Here is a 17,077-nt window from a genome sequence, read left to right as displayed (position 1 = left end):
TTCTGTCCTACTTACACAGCTCTAGAGATGTGTAAAGAACTTGAGGGTATTTATGGAATGGAGGCTCTCAGGCATGGTGCTACAGTTACCTTTTGTCCCTGGTGTTGGGTGACCCCTGCAATTCTGAAAGAAAACACTGTTTTTAATAGAGTTTTCACTGGAAGTGAATGAAGTCATCATTGCAGTGATAAATGGTGAAAAAATGAGATGATCAGTGAATGAACAACAGTAGCATGTGGTAGTAGGTGTTACTTATTAGATGTTCAGTATTAGAAAAAAGAACAGAACAATAACAATCCCCCAGAGACACCTCTCTAAGAAATAATCTGTCGCCTGGCATCACTCTCCAAGACAAGGTTACTTAACTGCCCAAAGTTTGCAAGGGGTTAATGGGGTGAGAGACTGAAGAAGGGGGCTCCTGACTGAGACCTTTGCCTGCATCTGTTTCTGCTCAGGTCACATATTACGTAGCTACTAACACATAATCTGTGCTGTGGTGCCACATAATGAATGTGAGTGCCTGTGCTGGATGAGCTCTCTGTTGCTATCCATGGACCTGAGCTGCGCTCACAGCACCCCCAGTAAGGTGCATCCTGCTGCAGAGCTGAGATGTCTCCTTTCTGGATCACAACAAAGCTTGGACCCAGGCCCCCGTTTTTCCAGAGATGGCAGCATTTAAGTGTCAAGGTAAATGCTCTGGATTTTGCCTTCATTCTGGAGGCCACTGTAACTGTGGGGTCAGGTCTGCAACTAGGAGATCTCATCTCTGGGCTTACTTCTTCTACTGGCAGCTCCACTGGGCATTGCTCTGGTTTCTGCTCCCTCTGTAGGGCTGGTTAGGCTCCCGCTCAGCGGGAAGGAGCTATTTTGTGCACTGGGTCTTGGACATCTCGGACAAAGCTGAGAAATATTAGTGGTCAGGACTGCTGTATAAACCATGTCTTCTGTGAAAGACTTGGAAGGTGCAATTATAGTCTGCAAGCTATAGTTCATTTTTAAATGAACTTTGAATGAACCACAGCTCACTTTTATTATCTGGTGAGTAGATACTTTTCCATGACCTTGGTGTATACTTCTCATAGCATTCTCCAAAGGTTTTTGGTTTGGGTTTTGGGAGTTTTTTTATTTGGTTGGTTTAGTTTCTTTATTTTCTTTTCACATCTTGATACTCTCTTTTAAAAAAAGCCCTTTATGAAGAGATCTTCACTAACCTATGCTGGAAGCTGTTTCTCTGTAGGATTTACTGAAGGTCTCCAGCAAAATGTGCCAATGACTACTTGTGATGTGAGCTAGGCCAAGGCTCCATGGAATCTGTTGCTGTATACCATGGTAAAGAGAATTATAATTTTTCAAGGTTGCTGACACTTCAGTATACTAAGTCTCACGAGACAGGGCCTATTTCCTTGATGTGCATATGGTGTTTGATGGGCAGGTAGGAAGGAAATCTCTCAGGGATTAAGAATACTGGGAATTCTGCTCTGGCTCTGGCACCTGAGTGTGCTGAGCAGTGTACTGAGCATCGTGGCTATGCAGCACCTGTGTGGGTTTTTTCTCATCTTCCCCCCAAGGATAACAGCATGTCTCAGGTTTCATTTGCACTCCCTTTTTGGCAGTGGTTTTAGCTGAGCGTATGTTGGGAAGCCTTGTAAGTGATTGTTTTTCTTCCTCCTCTTCATTTTGATGCTCATGTTGCCCTGACCTGATCCATCTAAGGTAAGCATCTTGTTCTCTGAGTGAAAAGCATGAGGTCTGTGTTAGTCTCTGGCTCCCAAGGGAATTGCTTTTACAGCTTCAGAGCAGCCTTGAGAGAGCTTTTTCTCTTACATCAGTGCACTTTAAACCTACTCTGGAGAGCTCTTCTTGTCCCAGCAGGGTGAAGCTGTGACCGACAGTATTTTCCTAGAGCTTTAGTTTCTCTTTGGGCTTCCTCAGGCTTAAGCTGAGGAGTACTTTGAAGGTAAGGGCTGAGGACACTTAATGCTTGAACTTGATTCAGTATCCTAAGGGAAGACACTGCACCAAGGTGAGTAGCTTATGCTACTGAGAAAATGAACAACTGCGCTTTGTACTGGCTGAAGCTTTATAAGTGCTGGAAATGTAATGCTTTGATATTTTCTGTGGTCAAGCTGAGGAGTGACAAAGATTTGGATAATTGGAGATGAGGTCATCAACAGGTTGTGCAGGATGAGGTGTCTGAGCTAGTCTGAGGTACCAGAAAACTGCTTGTAGGCAGGGCAAGAATGGGGTGTTGGTAAGAAACTTTGTGGTGCTCCTAAGCTATGGATCATGCTGATAACCTGCAGGTGCAAAAACCCCAACCCTAAATGTATCCTATGAACATCCCAGAAACCTGAGAGAAATATCAGTGGAAAGACTCTGCTTGCCTCTGAGCAAGGCCAGTGTGTCACATTCATGTCTGGGGCAGCTTTTCCTTACCAGTAAAGCCAGCTCAAGATCTCTCACTACCTTGCATTGTCATCTAGACCTTTTTTCCATATGGTTCATTTAATTTGGGTCAGGCCAGCCATCTGGTCATGCTCTCTCTTGTACTGGTGCAAAGCAGGGGGTGATGCTCTCCAGTGTGAGTTAGGCTGGCTTTGCAGCTTGAGGAGAAGGCATCTGGAGCTGAGCACTGGCTGTTCCAGCCAAGCTCCTCTTGCTTACACTTGTGTTTGCAGGAGAGGCTTCAGCTAGGAGGAATGCAGCATGGGGAAAAAGATCTGAGTGCTGAGGGGAGCTGTGGGTTATAATAATGATGAGCTTGGCAGTGCACGCACAGTTGATCCGTTTCTCTTTGCAGTAGTTTGGCCTCACGCTTTAGCTGATGCAAATGAATGCAATGTGTGAAATGGCAGCTGAGCCTCAGATCAGCAAGAGATCAGTGAATAGGATCACAAGTTGAAGCACCAGCTTGTACCATGCGCATAGACTGAGGTTGTTTCAGCTACAGGGTTCAGCCACAAAAAAGAGGTGCATCTTTCTGTGTGTGCTTTCTGCACAAACACAATCTATCTGCTGGAATGGTTCCTCAGTTCAGAAAATTCCTATAAAGGAGCATGCACAGGAAAATCTTGCCAACCCCATGCTAGCTGTGTGAGCTGCCATGTGTCCTGGGGCAGGGGAGGAAGGAAAGAAGGCACATTTGGACAAGTGTTCTGGCTGAGGAACAAGATGATGCTTCAGTCTCTGGACTCTGCAAAATGTCCTGCCAGCTACAGTCACAAGTGCTGATGGGGAAGAGACTTGCTTTTGCTCCAGTTAAAATGACAATTGGAGGCTTGGCCCATGGTGTAGATAAGATGGGTGCTGAGAATTTCTGTTTTCTTCCATCTGGTTTACTCTAAGCAAGGGAACAATTATCTCAAACTGCTGTCTGCTTTTGACTCTGCACATTAGCTTTGTCTTTCACTGTAGAGCTGGAGAGCACTCAGAGGTGGGTGAGATATAAGAAGCTAGAAAGAATGAGGTTTCTCACCCTCTCCTGAGCCAGTCTTCCATTCAGATCTCAGGGTGATTAGTGCAAGAGAATAAATTAGTTTAGCTGTTGGTCCTGGCTCTTGGAAAGAGGCAGGTGGAGAGAAGGGGAAGTGGCAGAATGATGCTAAGCAGGAGCAGGGTGAGTACTGGTAAGCCACTGGGCACACCTGCACTGTACTGCTGGGTCTGGCTGCCTGGAGCTCACCTCCTCCCCAGCCCTGCCCTGGCTGCTCACCTCACTTTCCCTCACACATGCCAGGTAAGTCTGCTTGGCTGTGATAGCCAGGGTAATCGGGGTTGATGGCAAGTGTCTGGAGGGAACTGGGGTCACTGTAGCATCTTCACAATTTGTCAGAGAGGGCCTCTGGATGCTGTTGGGGTGAGACAGAGGATTTGCTTTGCCTGAACCCAGGAGAGCGTTCAGTGACTTTGCTTAGGCTTTTGGCTTTGCTCAGCCCTGTGCCTCCCTCTGGTAGCTCACTCCTTGACAGTCCTCTGATCCCCCCTGCTTCTTATCCCTGTGGTGTGCCTTCCCTTCAATGCGCGCTGCTCTGTTGGAGCAGTGAACGTATCTCTTGTGCTTGTGGCTTCACTCTTGCAGGATGTTCTACCATGAGTTTCATTGAGCACCCTTCCCCACCCCTTGCCCAAGGGCATGGGTGAGCAGCAGGGAAGCATAATCTGAGCACCTTTTCATCAGGATTCTTCCTTGGATGCCCCCAGCCGATGCCATTTGGTTTCCTCCTTTGCCCTGGTCTCCTCGTAAGGATGAGTAGGGAAGACAAAAGGCCTTTCAGAGCCCACACGTGGCACTCATGAATATTTCATGTTTCTAGCTTTTCTTCCCCGTGAAGAGCAAAACCTTTTCATATTTGATGCCCTGGGAGCCTGTTTGGTTGCTGAATGTTGCTTCATCAATGCTCTCCCTCCCTGATTTTCCTCCACACTGCCCAAGACCCTCTTCTTTTCTCTTCTCAGGGAATGTCTCTTTTTTTCAAAGGCTGCTTCAGAAAAGGTCATTGTCCCTTCCATTTTCCCTCCTTGCTGTGAGCCAGCGTGGCTTCTGCTCTGCCAATGATAGAGGACAAATGGGGATGTGGGGAAAGCCAGCAGTGGGTGGGGGGGGAGGCTGGGAGATGTGTACGCATATGCTGCAGAGCAGTGCAGAGGCAGAGAGATGTAGGCACGGCAAGAGAAAAGTAAAGGGGCAGAAGGCAGGAAGGAGGCTGCGGCAGGACTTTGCAGAAGAACCTTCTGCAAAGGTTCCAGCACCTTCCAGAAGCTGTCATGCACTAGTGTTGCCATGGATGGCGATTTGTCTGGTGAAGCCCCCCTGGAAAAGAGAGGTGTCCCAGTTCTCCAGGGCAGAATGTTCCCAAAGCTGCGCTGAGAAATATGCTTTCTGCCCAATTCCATTGCCCCACAGCTGCTTTACAGACCTTGGTATCTCAGCCACCAGTCTGCAGTAGATCATCAGCCTCTATCCTTGCACTTTTCAGCCTTGCTCCCCCTTTCCCCTACACCTTGTGAGTGCTTGAGGAATCAGGGACTGTTTGCAACCTTCTCCCTGTGCAGACCACAAAACACACTGTTCTGTGGGTCCTGCCAGAGTGGGGCCCACCCCCTCCTGCCCATGACAGCATTCAGATACCTGGCAGTGAAGGTCCTTCCTTGGATGCCACCAGCAGATGCACTGGTGTGGCTGCGGGACCAGCCCATCCCTTCCTGGGTCAGTGGGACTGCAAACCCCCCGCCATGGACAGATCCACACAGGGCTGCTGGCCCAAAAGGGGATGGGAGGCTGTGAGGGCTTCCCCCCGAAGTGTCTGTTGTTGCTGGCAGAGGTGCAGGAAGGGACTGCCAAAATGACATAGCAAAGGGTGCTCAGGGACTCTGGCATGAGTACTGCCGGCAGCTGGGGAGGCTAACAATGGAGAGAACAAAGGCTGTATTGACACTGTGCCTTTCATCTATATGGAAGTTGGATGAGTAAGTAGAGTTGAAGTACTCTACTGGACTGGGAGATCCATTTGATGGAAAACTGATGCCTCTGGTGAAAATGAGTTTCCAGAGCAGTTGCTTACAAAAAGCAAAAGAGGCTTTGCACAAAATGAAATAATGTATTTTGTTTAGAGGTGTTTGGCCCATAGGAGAATTGCAATCGATGTTTGGATGGGTGGAGCTTCAGCATTCTTGCTTTTGGTAGAGCCAGTCTCAAAATGCGGTGTCAGCATCAGTATGCACAGAAGGGTGACTGTTTAACTGGGAGAGCTTCCAAAAGATAAAAGTTTGGTTTCATTTGGATTTAGAAATGGAACCCACCAATACTGAAATTCTTTGTGATGTGGAACAGGCACCGAGTGCCAGGGCCACCTTCCTGGTGGGCACCTACCTGGCACAGGGCCACCTGACAGATTTTGGATTATGGGCCCAGGTACCCTAAGAAGGCCAAGCATGAGGGCAATTGCTGTGATCCTGAAGCTGTGGATAGAGATCCTGCACCATCAGTGGAGCTACTTGGAATCAGGATGGGGAATGTATGGGCAGGCAGGAAGTTTCCAAGGAAAAGGCAGGCAAGTTACTTTTCTTCTCTTGGAACATGGACAAAATCAATTTTTGCAAATTCTGATCCAACAAGTGTGTTGTCTGTAAAATTCTGGTGGGGATGTCTGTTCTCCGTGTTCTGCGTTTCAGCATAAGGGCAGTCTCATTCTTCCCATTACCTCTGCTCTGTGACAAAGCTAGCATCAATTGATCTGAAAAACATTGTCCCCTCTTGCAGCACTGCTGGCACAGCTTCCTGTGTCACTTGGCTCTCCCTAACGTACTGACCAGGACAGTTTATGGGAAGTACCAAGCTCGTGCTGTGAAGCAGCATTAATGCTGGGAACATGCTGCACTGCAGTGAGGTTGTGTGGCCTTAAAGCCGAAGTGTTGTGCAGAGCATTGCTCCAGAGCCTGACGGGTCACAGCAACAGGCAGCAGGGCACTGTGGCTGTGCTGTTGGGCTTTGCGTGGTAGCAGATCAGGAAGCTGTCAGTGACTCATGGCATGTCCGTGATCCCCAGCGAGCAGCTGGAGCTCTGGCCCTGCATGGCTCAGCTCCCGACGTGCTGTCTAGAAAATGCCTTAACTGGTGATTGGTGATACAGCTGTGCAGCCAGGCAAGTAGGGCTTAGCTGCTGCTCCACAGTCTGGCCTTAGAGCTAATGCCATCATTCCTTTTCCTTCATGAACCCATGTAACTGATATTAAGCATCTCTCTTTCCTACATATCCCCTACATCCACTCCTGTTTCTGCTACCCCAATCTGCCCCCAGAACATTCCCTCTTAAACTAAACCAGTCCCCACTAGGCACTCTTCTCCCTCTTCTTTCATAGGGAAAGGACCTTAAGGTCATCCAGTTCCAACGCCCCTGCCATGGGCAAGGGTACCTTCTACTAGACCAGGCTGCTCAAGTCCAACCTGGCCTTGAACACTGCCAGGGATGGGGCAGCCGCTGCTTCTCTGGGCAGCCGGTTGAAATGCTGCCTTCAGCCTGTTCAATCCTGCTTCCTTGGGCAGCCTTTCAGTGTGCATGCACCCCATGCCTGCCTGCCTCCAGCGGGTACCACTTCCCTCCACTCTCTGCAGTGTGAGCAGCCCAGCAAATAGAGATAGAGCGTAATGCACAACATTATGTGGCTAATTACTTGATGCTGGGCACACAAGGGGGATTAACTTGTGCCTCAAAGGGCTGTCAGAGAATCCTAAGCTTATCTTCTCCTCCTCTTTCCCCTTCCACTGCCATCTGAAGTAATGAACTGGTTCTAAATACCTAATTAGCTAATTATTTGCTGGTCTACATGGAACATGTTCAGTGAAGGAATTCCCTGGACCCCCGGGAGAGGGATCTCCATGGAGGTGTGAGAGACAACCACATGAGGTGTGTGCTGTGGTAAAGGCAGTACAATGATGCTCATGAGGATTTCTAGACTTTTGCCATCCCTGGAGAGCAGAGGAAGAGTCATTAGCTCCACAGTGAAAGGAGCCTCCTTACCCCTACTTGCAGCTGTGTGAGCTGGAGTGCCAGGGGAGAAATAAAACCATAGAAATAATTAATTAGGCAATTAAAAGTAAAAGGGGTTTGGAAGCATTTGCACTGGCCAGAGGTGCTGTGCTGACAGCATTTTGGGCTTTGCCTGCTACTTGTGTGCTTCAGCGTTGTTGTGGAGAGCAGACTAGCCTAGAGAGGAGAGTGTGGTCTCCATGGCTTGTCCACTGATGATACTGTCACTGAGAAAACCAACTTATGTAAGTTTATGTGTGCTGGATAGGTTCATTCCATTATGCAGGCTGGCTTGGTCTATTGATGCAATTCTCACAGGTTGCAGCATACAGTTTAACTGGGATGTTTTTCAGTCCAAGACATCTGAAGATGATGCTGTTGAGCTGCTGCACACCTTTGGGACAGTTGCCACTCTCTTGTATTTCTGCAGGGAAGTGGGAAAGAAGGCTATTGGTCACATAGCTGATGGTACCAGCTTTTCTCTTTCCTCTTTCTTCTCACTGCTGCAAAGGCCTGGGGTTAAGAGATCATGGTATCATGGCAGGTCTGCTGGCTGCCTGTCAGTAGAGGTTAGGACAAGAAAGGGTGACAACCATGAACGCAGCCTGGTTTGGACAGTAATTAATTTCTGATGCTGCTTTTATCTTCATGTGGCTTTTTGTGTGTGTGTGTTCTAATTTTTCATTTCCTTCCTTTTCTCCCTCTCTCTCCGCCCCACACTTACTCCTTCTGGTTCTCTTCTCCCCCTGCAGGCATGCGCATCCTTGTGAACTTGCTCCTGGACACCTTGCCCATGCTGGGGAATGTCCTTCTTCTCTGCTTCTTTGTCTTCTTCATCTTCGGCATCATTGGGGTGCAGCTGTGGGCTGGGCTGCTCCGCAACCGCTGCTTCATGGAGGAGAACTTCACAATGTGAGTGCCTGGGAGATGATGTCTCCTTCCTTTCTTCCAGGGACATTTCTCTTTCCTCTTCCCTACTCTCTTGTCTTCTGCTGCCTGGTTCTCTGGCTGTTGGCAGAGGTATCCCACAGTCGTGTTAGTAGAAGTGAGAGCATCTGAAAGTGAAGAATGGCTGCTTGAATGGCACAAAAAAAAACAAACATGGGGAAATGTGGGCACAGTTCTGGCAAATAGAGCCTGGACCACACAGGGGTTGATTACAGGTGTCTGAGGTTTATTCTGGGGAGGTCAGAGGAGAACCTGCAAAGCAAGCAGTGGGGTGGAAATGCTTCTGCCTGTTATGTACTCTCTGATTACCCTGCTGTAACTGAGAGCATCAGTTCCAGGGCACAGCTCCTCCTGTTGACTTTCTGGCTTTAGCAGATCTCAGGCTTTGAAATATCTTCTTAAAACCATATACTAATCCCAGGCAAGCTATCAGTTTAGACTACTTAAAAAAAGCCCTAAAGCTGTAGATCAGTTTAGACTGATTAAACAATTCTGAAGCTTTAGATCATCTCAAATTGGAAAAAAAAAAAAAAAGTGTGAAAATATAATCTGCAGAAGAGGAGTGGGGTTGAAGAGTAGGAGCTGCTTAAAGCATCCATTTACTATGTTTATATATTCCTTGAGGAAAAATGAATGTTTAGGATGATTGTCCTTTATGTAAATCAGGGCTAGTACTACTTTAATGAGTGTTATTACATCCATGCAGAGTTAGTGTAACCAAGAACTGAATTGGGGTGGCTGGCAAAGTGACAGATACTAGAAAACCTTTAACTGACCATTACTAGAGAAATGAGTTCTGCAGGCACCCAATTCAGCAGTGATGTGGATGTGCTGCAGCACATCTTTGTGGTTTAGTTCCATTTACTTTAGAATCAGAGACTTTCTTTTCTCTTTCATCATAGAATCATAGAATAGTTCGGGTTGGAAACCTTAAGATCATCTAGTTCCACCCCCCTTGCCATGGGCAGGGACACCTCACACTGAACCATGCCACCCAAGGCTCCGTCCAGCCTGGCCTTGAACACTGCCAGGGATGGAGCATTCACAACTTCCTTGGGCAGCCCGTTCCAGTGCCTCACCACCCTTACAGTAAAGAACTTCCTCCTTATATCCAATCTAAACTTCCCCTGTCTAAGTTTTAACCCATTACCCCTTGTCCTGTCACTACGGTCCGTAATGAAGAGTCCCTCCCCAGCATCAATACCTGTCCTTTTCCTATGACACTTAGTGAACAAGTCTGCATTTACAGAACGTGAAAGTTGTGTATTGTGGCACTGCAAGGAATGTACCAGATAAAGTTTAATAGGAAGTTTTAAATCTTCACCTTTCATTTTCCTGATCATTAGCTCATCTCCAGCTAGGCAAGCGTAGATGATTTTAATTATTCATGTATTTGGAAGGTGCTTGCATTATTGTGAACTTGTCATGAAACATTGCACCCATAATGCCAACTGTCAAAAAAGAGTCATAGTTAAGGTTAAGTCAATTTTATCTTTGCATTTCCCGATTTTAAGGCTGAGCTGTGCAGCCTTAATTATGCATGAGCTGGATTTTGATTTTATAGAAGTACAGAAGGTTCACTGCCAAATGTTATAAAACATGTCCATCAACAGTTACATACATGAGCACATCACAGTAAAGCCTGATGAACTTCCTTAATATCAATGCATCTAATTTAGCTTTGATGCTAATGGGGAGAGTGATCAGAAGGAGATTGTGTAATTAGGCTTAGGGTGATCTGACGGGAGGCAAAGCTCTGAAAACTGGGGACTCATCCTGGAAATTTCCTGCTTTCCAGGAGCCCTGTCTTGAGGTGGTAAACCCGGAAATCCCTTACCCAGCGCAGTCCCTATCCAGGGAGCATCCAGCTCCACTAGTGTCACCGGTGGGAAACTGTCTGTTACAGGAACTTTATGACTGTGTTTTTTTATCTTTGCAGACAAGGTGACATTGTCCTTCCCCCTTATTACCAGCCTGAGGAAGATGATGAGATGCCCTTTATCTGCTCATTGTCAGGAGACAATGGAATTATGGGCTGTCACGAGATACCCCCACTGAAAGAGCGGGGCCATGAATGTTGTTTGGACAAGGATGATTATTATTACTACAACTCGGTCCGGCAAGAGTTCAACATCAGTGGCATGTGTGTCAACTGGAACCAGTACTACAATGTGTGCCGTACAGGCAATGCCAACCCACACAAGGGTGCCATCAACTTTGACAACATCGGGTATGCCTGGATTGTGATATTTCAGGTAAGATGAAGTTCGCCTCCTAACATAGCTCAAGCAAGTTTTCTTTTTTACAACTCAATCTTTCTGCGCTCCTGTGACAGTTTCTGCAAGGTGAGATACAGCAGCAGAGAGAAAAGGGCCTTGTAAAGACAAAGTGCCCACCACGAATGGTGCTCCTGAAGATGGAACATAAAGGTTGAGATGAAGAGGGACATAGAGCTGTTCAAGGCTCTTGCTGAAATGAGCTACACTCTTCAGGCTGACTTGTACCAGTCTTCCCTTCAGTCCACATCACTATAGAAAGGAGGCTATTTTATTTTGTTTTTTTGAAATTCCCAGCATGCGTTGCAGATGGGACCTAGAATTCAAACCTTTTCTCTTTTCCGCTGGCTGTACGCAGTGTCCAGTCCAAGGGCCACAGAAACCTGCTGTGGGTTTTTCCCCTGCTGTGATCCAGGGAAATGAGCTATTTTAATGAAATATTCCTGCTGTGGGCTAGCATGATCTCACAGGCTTTGACAGTATGCCAGTGTCACCAAGCAGTACCATGCTGATTTCCTGGAATGGAAATTTGGCCTCCTCGAAATGAATTGCTGTTTCTCACCTTCCTTGGGTTGCAACAGCCCTGCCAATATCTGGCTGTATACACTGAGGAGTGAACTCTGTAAGCCCACTTCCGTACTGTTTCTCTTGTTGTTTGTCTCTGCAGGTTATCACACTGGAAGGGTGGGTCGAGATCATGTACTATGTGATGGATGCCCATTCCTTCTACAATTTTATCTACTTTATCTTGCTGATAATCGTAAGTATAAGCCTTGATGACTGTCAGCATCGCAAGCTAAATGCCTGCAAAAGCCAGGTGTTATGTCAACACACATATCAGGGAAGCAAACTACTTCACCTGGATTTCTTCTAGGAATTTCCAGAACCAGCTACTTGATTTTCACCAAGGGTCAGTGGCAGGATCACGTGGTTGTCAGCCTGGTTATTGTCTTTCATTCAAAAAAATATGCTCAGGATTGATTCCTAGAGATATACATGCCCAGTGTAGGATAATGTTCTCATCCTTGAATCTTCTCTCAGAGCCACTTTCCCAAACTAGTAGGCCCAGAGCCCAAGCACAGAAAACCATTTCTGCATCTGCCCTCCTACTCGGTCTCTTTATATGTTTTAAGCTCTTGAGTTATTCTTGAGCCATGTTTTACGGCTTTTGGCAGGACATGGATTTCTGAGATCCAGGTTCTCAGATTCAGATTTTGTCAGATTTGGCATCTGTCATGCTGAATTATTTCCTCACGGTGAACAGAAAGGAGCTGCTGCTCCAAAAGTGTCAGCAGTCCAACGTAAACTGGCTGTGTGAGATTACTTGTAGCTGGTGGAGATAGAAAGAGAGAAGTGTGTCTGTGATGAGAGCTTAATAAACAGGTTTTAAACCCTGTGGTTTTATACAAGTGAAGTTTGAAGGTTGCTTTGCTGTAAGGATGTTTGTTGTCCGTGCCTGGAAAGAGAGGTGAGATATGGTGCCATTCCCTCTTCCATTCTCAGGCCTCTCATTTGTAAATGCATTTTCTTGGAGGGAATATCCTGTTTCTAACAAGGAAGAATCTTGTTTTTATGAAGACTCTTGCACTTTTCCCATATGGGAACTGTCCTGATTTTAGCTAGGATAGAGTTAACTTTCTTCCAGCTACTAGCTGTTTTGATTTTAGTCTAAGAATAACATTGATAACACACTAGTGTTTTAGTTTAGGACCAAAGTCAAGAGTGGAAAGGAAAGACATTGGATGGATTATGGGAAGTATGAAATCTGTACGCCATAGGTACAATTTAGTTCTAGGCCACATTGCCAGTAAGGACCTCGGTGTATGTTTTCAAGGACTACATGTATTTGGATGGGCTGCTGAACAGGCCTGGCTAAGATTCTGCTCTTTACTTGTGTCCTGGGTTCAGCAGTAGCGGTCATTTTTCTCCTTCTTGGTAGCTGGTGCAGTGCTGTGTTTTGACTTTCAGCTTGGGAACAGAGCTGATAACAATGATGTTTTGGTTTGGCCAAGGACTCTTTGTGAGCCTCATGCTCTGCCAGGGAGGAGGGGAAGCCGGGAGGAAGCAGAGACAGGACACCTGACCCAAGCTAGCCAAAGAGGTATTCCATACCACAGCACGTCATGCCCAGGATGTAACTGGGAGTTAGCCGGAAGGGCTGGGAGTCTGCAGGGTTGGATGAGGTATGGGTTGGTGCTTGGTCGGGCTGGCGGGGGGAGGGGGGGGGGGGGGGGGGGCAAGTTATCAGTTGGCTGGTAGTGAGGTGATGTATTCTCTTCCCTTGTTATTTCCTTTATCATTATTATTATTGGCAGTAGCAGTAGTGATCTGTGTTACACCTTAGTTACTAGACTGTTCTTATCTCAACCCGTGGGAGTTGTAACTGCCAGTAACTGCCCAGGCTCATCTGGCACAGGAACTAGTTTAACTTCAAGCTGACATGCAGTGACTTGAGAGCAAACAAACCTTAATCCAGTTTCTGGAAGAAATTCTGCTGCCTGTGCATACGGGGAGTGGCATGCAAAAAATAATCTACTGGTCCATTCAGGAGAGAGAACTTACAGAAAAGCTGCGTCTTCATGGTATACTTCATTTTTCCCTGCCTTATGGCCTTCTGCCATCACAAGGGAAAGACGAGATAAAAACAGGAAGACAACCTGTTCCTGTGGGCTGAATAATGAAGCACGACAGCAGAGGTGAAATAGACCTGTAGGAGTGCTGCTTTTACTTTGAGGCTGGAGAGTCCCAAGGAGAGACAGTGCAGAGGTATGATTGCACAGGATGGAGGGAGATTCACCCCAACTCTCTTCCCAAAGCCACACTGAACATCCGCTACTTTTTGTGAGTTCAGAAAACAATTATTTCCCATGAAGTTTGTTCAGACCCACCATACGATAGATATTTAGCACTTACATTTTCACTTTGAGAAACATGGGCAGAATATCCAGATTTGTACAAGGTAGTTCAGCAAAGAATTTACTCCTTGTCTCAGACACAGACTCTCCTAGGGCCAGGAAGGACTGTGCACAGTCAGTGTTTAATCACTGGGGTGGGCCCAGCCTCCTGCGGGACTTCCAGAAACTGCTTCTCAACCCCTGCTCCAAACTACATAAATGCTGTCAGTGTATTTTTGTCTCCTAAGCAGGAGCATCCTTCTAGTGCTGGCTCACCTCATGTGGATTCCCAATGGTTCAAACTTTGCCTCTGAATTTGCAGGTGCTGAAAACCCTCAATTAAACACACCACCTGAGATCTTACTGCAGTGTCACTGGCATTTCTAGACACTCCCTCCTCATTCTCAGAAGCTATGTAGGTTTATTTTCATCAGACGCAGGTGTACATGAACATCAAGTTACTCTGGAGACTGCTCAGAACAAAGGAGTCATATGCTAGATGGGATATTTCCTTTGCCTTTGGTGGAGTTACACCATGAAAATATTTAACCTTTCTGTTACCTTCTTGGATGCGTACTGCATCTTTTACAGCACATAGAAACACAACAGTTGCCCTTGGTTGCAGAATAGAAATCCCTTAGTTTTATTTTCCCTCCATATCTTCTTATAGAAATTATGACCTCTCTTCAAATGTGATGAAGAACAGTCCTTCCAGCCTTTATGTTTCTCTTCTCCATGGCTGAAAGGCCTGGGTTTCTAAGCAGGATTGCTCTGACAGTCATACTTCAAGACCTGAGTCTTTGCTTTTCCACACACATACGAGCCTCGGCTCAAACTTACTCTTCTGGGAATGGATCTCTGCAGCAACTACTTTAGAGCTAAGCTTTCATCCGTGACTTCTTCTTTCCTCCCAGATATATCTTCAAACACCTACATAAAGGCACTACCTGCTGCTGCTCATCTGGCAGGAAGAAGGCTCCACCACCTGGATATATTCCTAGCGCAGTAAGGACTCCTGCATAGATGTGCTCCATCAAGGGGAGGAGTGCTGGCTGGCCCTGGCATTCAGAGTGGCCTTGCAGAACAACTTGGTAAAAGCATTTTACATATTCAGCAAACTGCAGATAGGTTCCTGCTCTGCAAGAGATCATGGAGCTAACATGAAAGAAGGACTGCTTTCACTTCTCAGGGTTTCATTTGGATCTTCCTGCTTGAAGTCCAACTATCTCTTTGTCACTTCTCCAGTTACTTGGCCATTGGTGTGGCTCTGGGACTAGAGAAGACTCTTCTGAACTCTCAGGCTGGCATGTACGTTGCAGCACTCAGTGGCCTTTTTGGAGTGCTCTGTGCTGACACATGCGGGTTTCAGAAGACAAGCTGGATATCCAGGCATAAGCAAGTTAAAAATAACGGGCAAATTAGTCAGCATCTCCAGCACCAGTCAGGTTTTATTCAGAATTGCAGAGTCAGGGATTGGACCTCGGGCTGAACAAGGATCTGCTCAGTTGATCTCAGTCTCGGGGCTGAACAGGACTCCTGTGTTGGGGCTCTGAATCAATCTCCTTCTGCCTTTGTCGTATGCTTTGTCTGACTCATATCAGACACTTTTGATCTCCCTGTTTAGCTAGCTGGGATGGATCACTCAGATACAAGCCGTCCGGGAGCTTTCTTGCTCTTCTGCTAGCTGGGGTGCAGTGTCAAGCTTGGCAGAGCCTGGGAGTTTATGGACTTGTCTGTTGTCTTTAGGTTTAAACAAGCTCATTTGTTTGATGTTCTTAGCTAAGAGTTTTAAGGATTGTTTTTAGTTGCCATGTCCAGTCCTCTCACTCCTTTTTGCTCATCTTGTGGGAGATCACAGCAAATGGTGCCTGTGAGGACAGGGCTTGGTGATGTTAAACCTGAACACCCCTCCAGATCCAAGCCCAGGCTGGCAGTGTGACCCTGCTGAGGGCATCTTGTTACTCTCAGTTCCTTTGCAGGTAGCCTAGAGAAAAGGTGTTGCAAGTCTCAATCACTTGTTGATTGTGGAGTTGTTGGAAGTTGCAAAGTACTGGGCAGTTTCACAACTAGAGTTCCAGAAATACATGTGTAGCTGGTGTCCAGCTCCCAACCCTGCCTCACGCAGGGAAAGCTGAGGGACATAACTGAATGGGCAAGCTGAGGGGGAAGAGGGCAGGAGAGCACATTGGAGAATTTGGGTTCCCAGTCATACTCTTATCAGTGAAAACACGCAAGACATTATGGATTAGCGAAAATCTTGGGGGAAAGGGAAGGAAACTGAATGAGGCATCATTTTAATTTTCAAGGCCACATAAAAAAGCTGAAGGGAAAATAGGCTGAAATACAGGCAGGAGAAGAGGGAAGAGAAGAGTTCAGTGATGAAGGGAAGCAGAATTAGAACAGCTTTGAAGTGTTCAAAGAGGAGGAGAAAAAAAAACAACCCAGCCCTTTATTTTGAGATGGTTTATTGTCCTTATGTTGAATCTGTCTGGGAAGAGCTTCATGTTTCAAAGGCTTATTCAAATGCTAGCAGGGACACCTCCCTTTCGAAATACTGAGAACCACTGTATTAACCTTCTGGACACAGCTTCTAGGCACCTGTGTGCAAGAGAAAGGGACAACCGAGGGGGCAAGCTGGTATGAGCAGCAGCAAGAGCTGTGTGCTGAGGGGAAGGCTGCTTGGGTAGATAAAACAAGCTGGGGTACTTGCTGAAAAAAACCTCTGCTTTTTCCATGCACAAGGGTTGGGGTCAGGTTATCACAAACTTTGCTTGGCCTCTCACCTTTGCTGGTAGGGTTATATGGGGAAGGACATATGTGCATAAGGTCAGGATGGATCCAGCTCTGTCAGAGCTGTTAGCTTGGAAAGGAAAGGCAGGGAGGTGAGACTGGGTCCTGTGTGAGTTCGTACAGGAGGAACATAGTGTGAGGATATCCCTTAGCAGGAATGCTCCCTGGTGCATCAGAAACAGAAATCTTGAGCTGGTTCTTCCTGGGCTTCCAGGGGCCACCCCACAGAGTCCATTTCCGAGCAGAGCAGACATGTGGTCCTTGTTCAGAGATGAAACTCTGCGTTTTATCAGTGCCGTATCACCACTTACAGCTCTGTGGGGAGTAGGCATCAATCAGCGCATCATAGCTTTGAAAATTATTTTGAAAGTGGTTACAGCCCTTTTATGTATGAAATTCTCTTCATATTGAAGCCCAGGTTTTATCCTAAGTGTAGCAGATAGATCTCCTAGTGGAGATTCATCTGTAATTTCATAATATGTAACACTGAGAGATTGTTACCTCCAGATCTTTCAGCACCAACAAATATAAAAGAAGGATATAAAAGTGCTTCTAAGGGACTTGCTAAAGGTCCCAAACCTGCCAAAAGAGCCAAATGCCAGGCTTGTGTTTCCTGAATTTCAATTCAGAGCTCTAAATTCTG

General features: G+C 46.6%; 1 protein-coding gene across 5 annotated transcripts in view; it reads left to right on the top strand.

Annotated features, from left to right (window-relative positions):
• CACNA1I (calcium voltage-gated channel subunit alpha1 I) overlaps nt 1-17,077 on the top strand; it is a 151,766-nt gene that overhangs the window by 89,452 nt on the left and 45,237 nt on the right. For all 5 annotated transcript variants that reach the window (XM_061450788.1, XM_061450787.1, XM_061450785.1 and 2 more), the window contains exons 5-7: nt 8,279-8,438; nt 10,414-10,729; nt 11,418-11,510. In XM_061450788.1, the coding sequence (XP_061306772.1) occupies nt 8,279-8,438; nt 10,414-10,729; nt 11,418-11,510 (569 nt within the window). The remainder of the gene's footprint in view (nt 1-8,278; nt 8,439-10,413; nt 10,730-11,417; nt 11,511-17,077) is intronic.

The sequence above is a fragment of the Pezoporus flaviventris genome, unplaced genomic scaffold, assembly GCF_033815535.1.
Source record: "Pezoporus flaviventris isolate CSIRO_AGI_PZ_B2104156 unplaced genomic scaffold, CSIRO_AGI_Pfla_v1 ptg000011l, whole genome shotgun sequence".
Taxonomy (NCBI): Eukaryota; Metazoa; Chordata; class Aves; order Psittaciformes; family Psittacidae; genus Pezoporus; species Pezoporus flaviventris.
The sequence above is the reverse complement of the archived record's forward strand: the minus strand, read 5'-3'. Positions and strand labels throughout refer to the sequence as shown.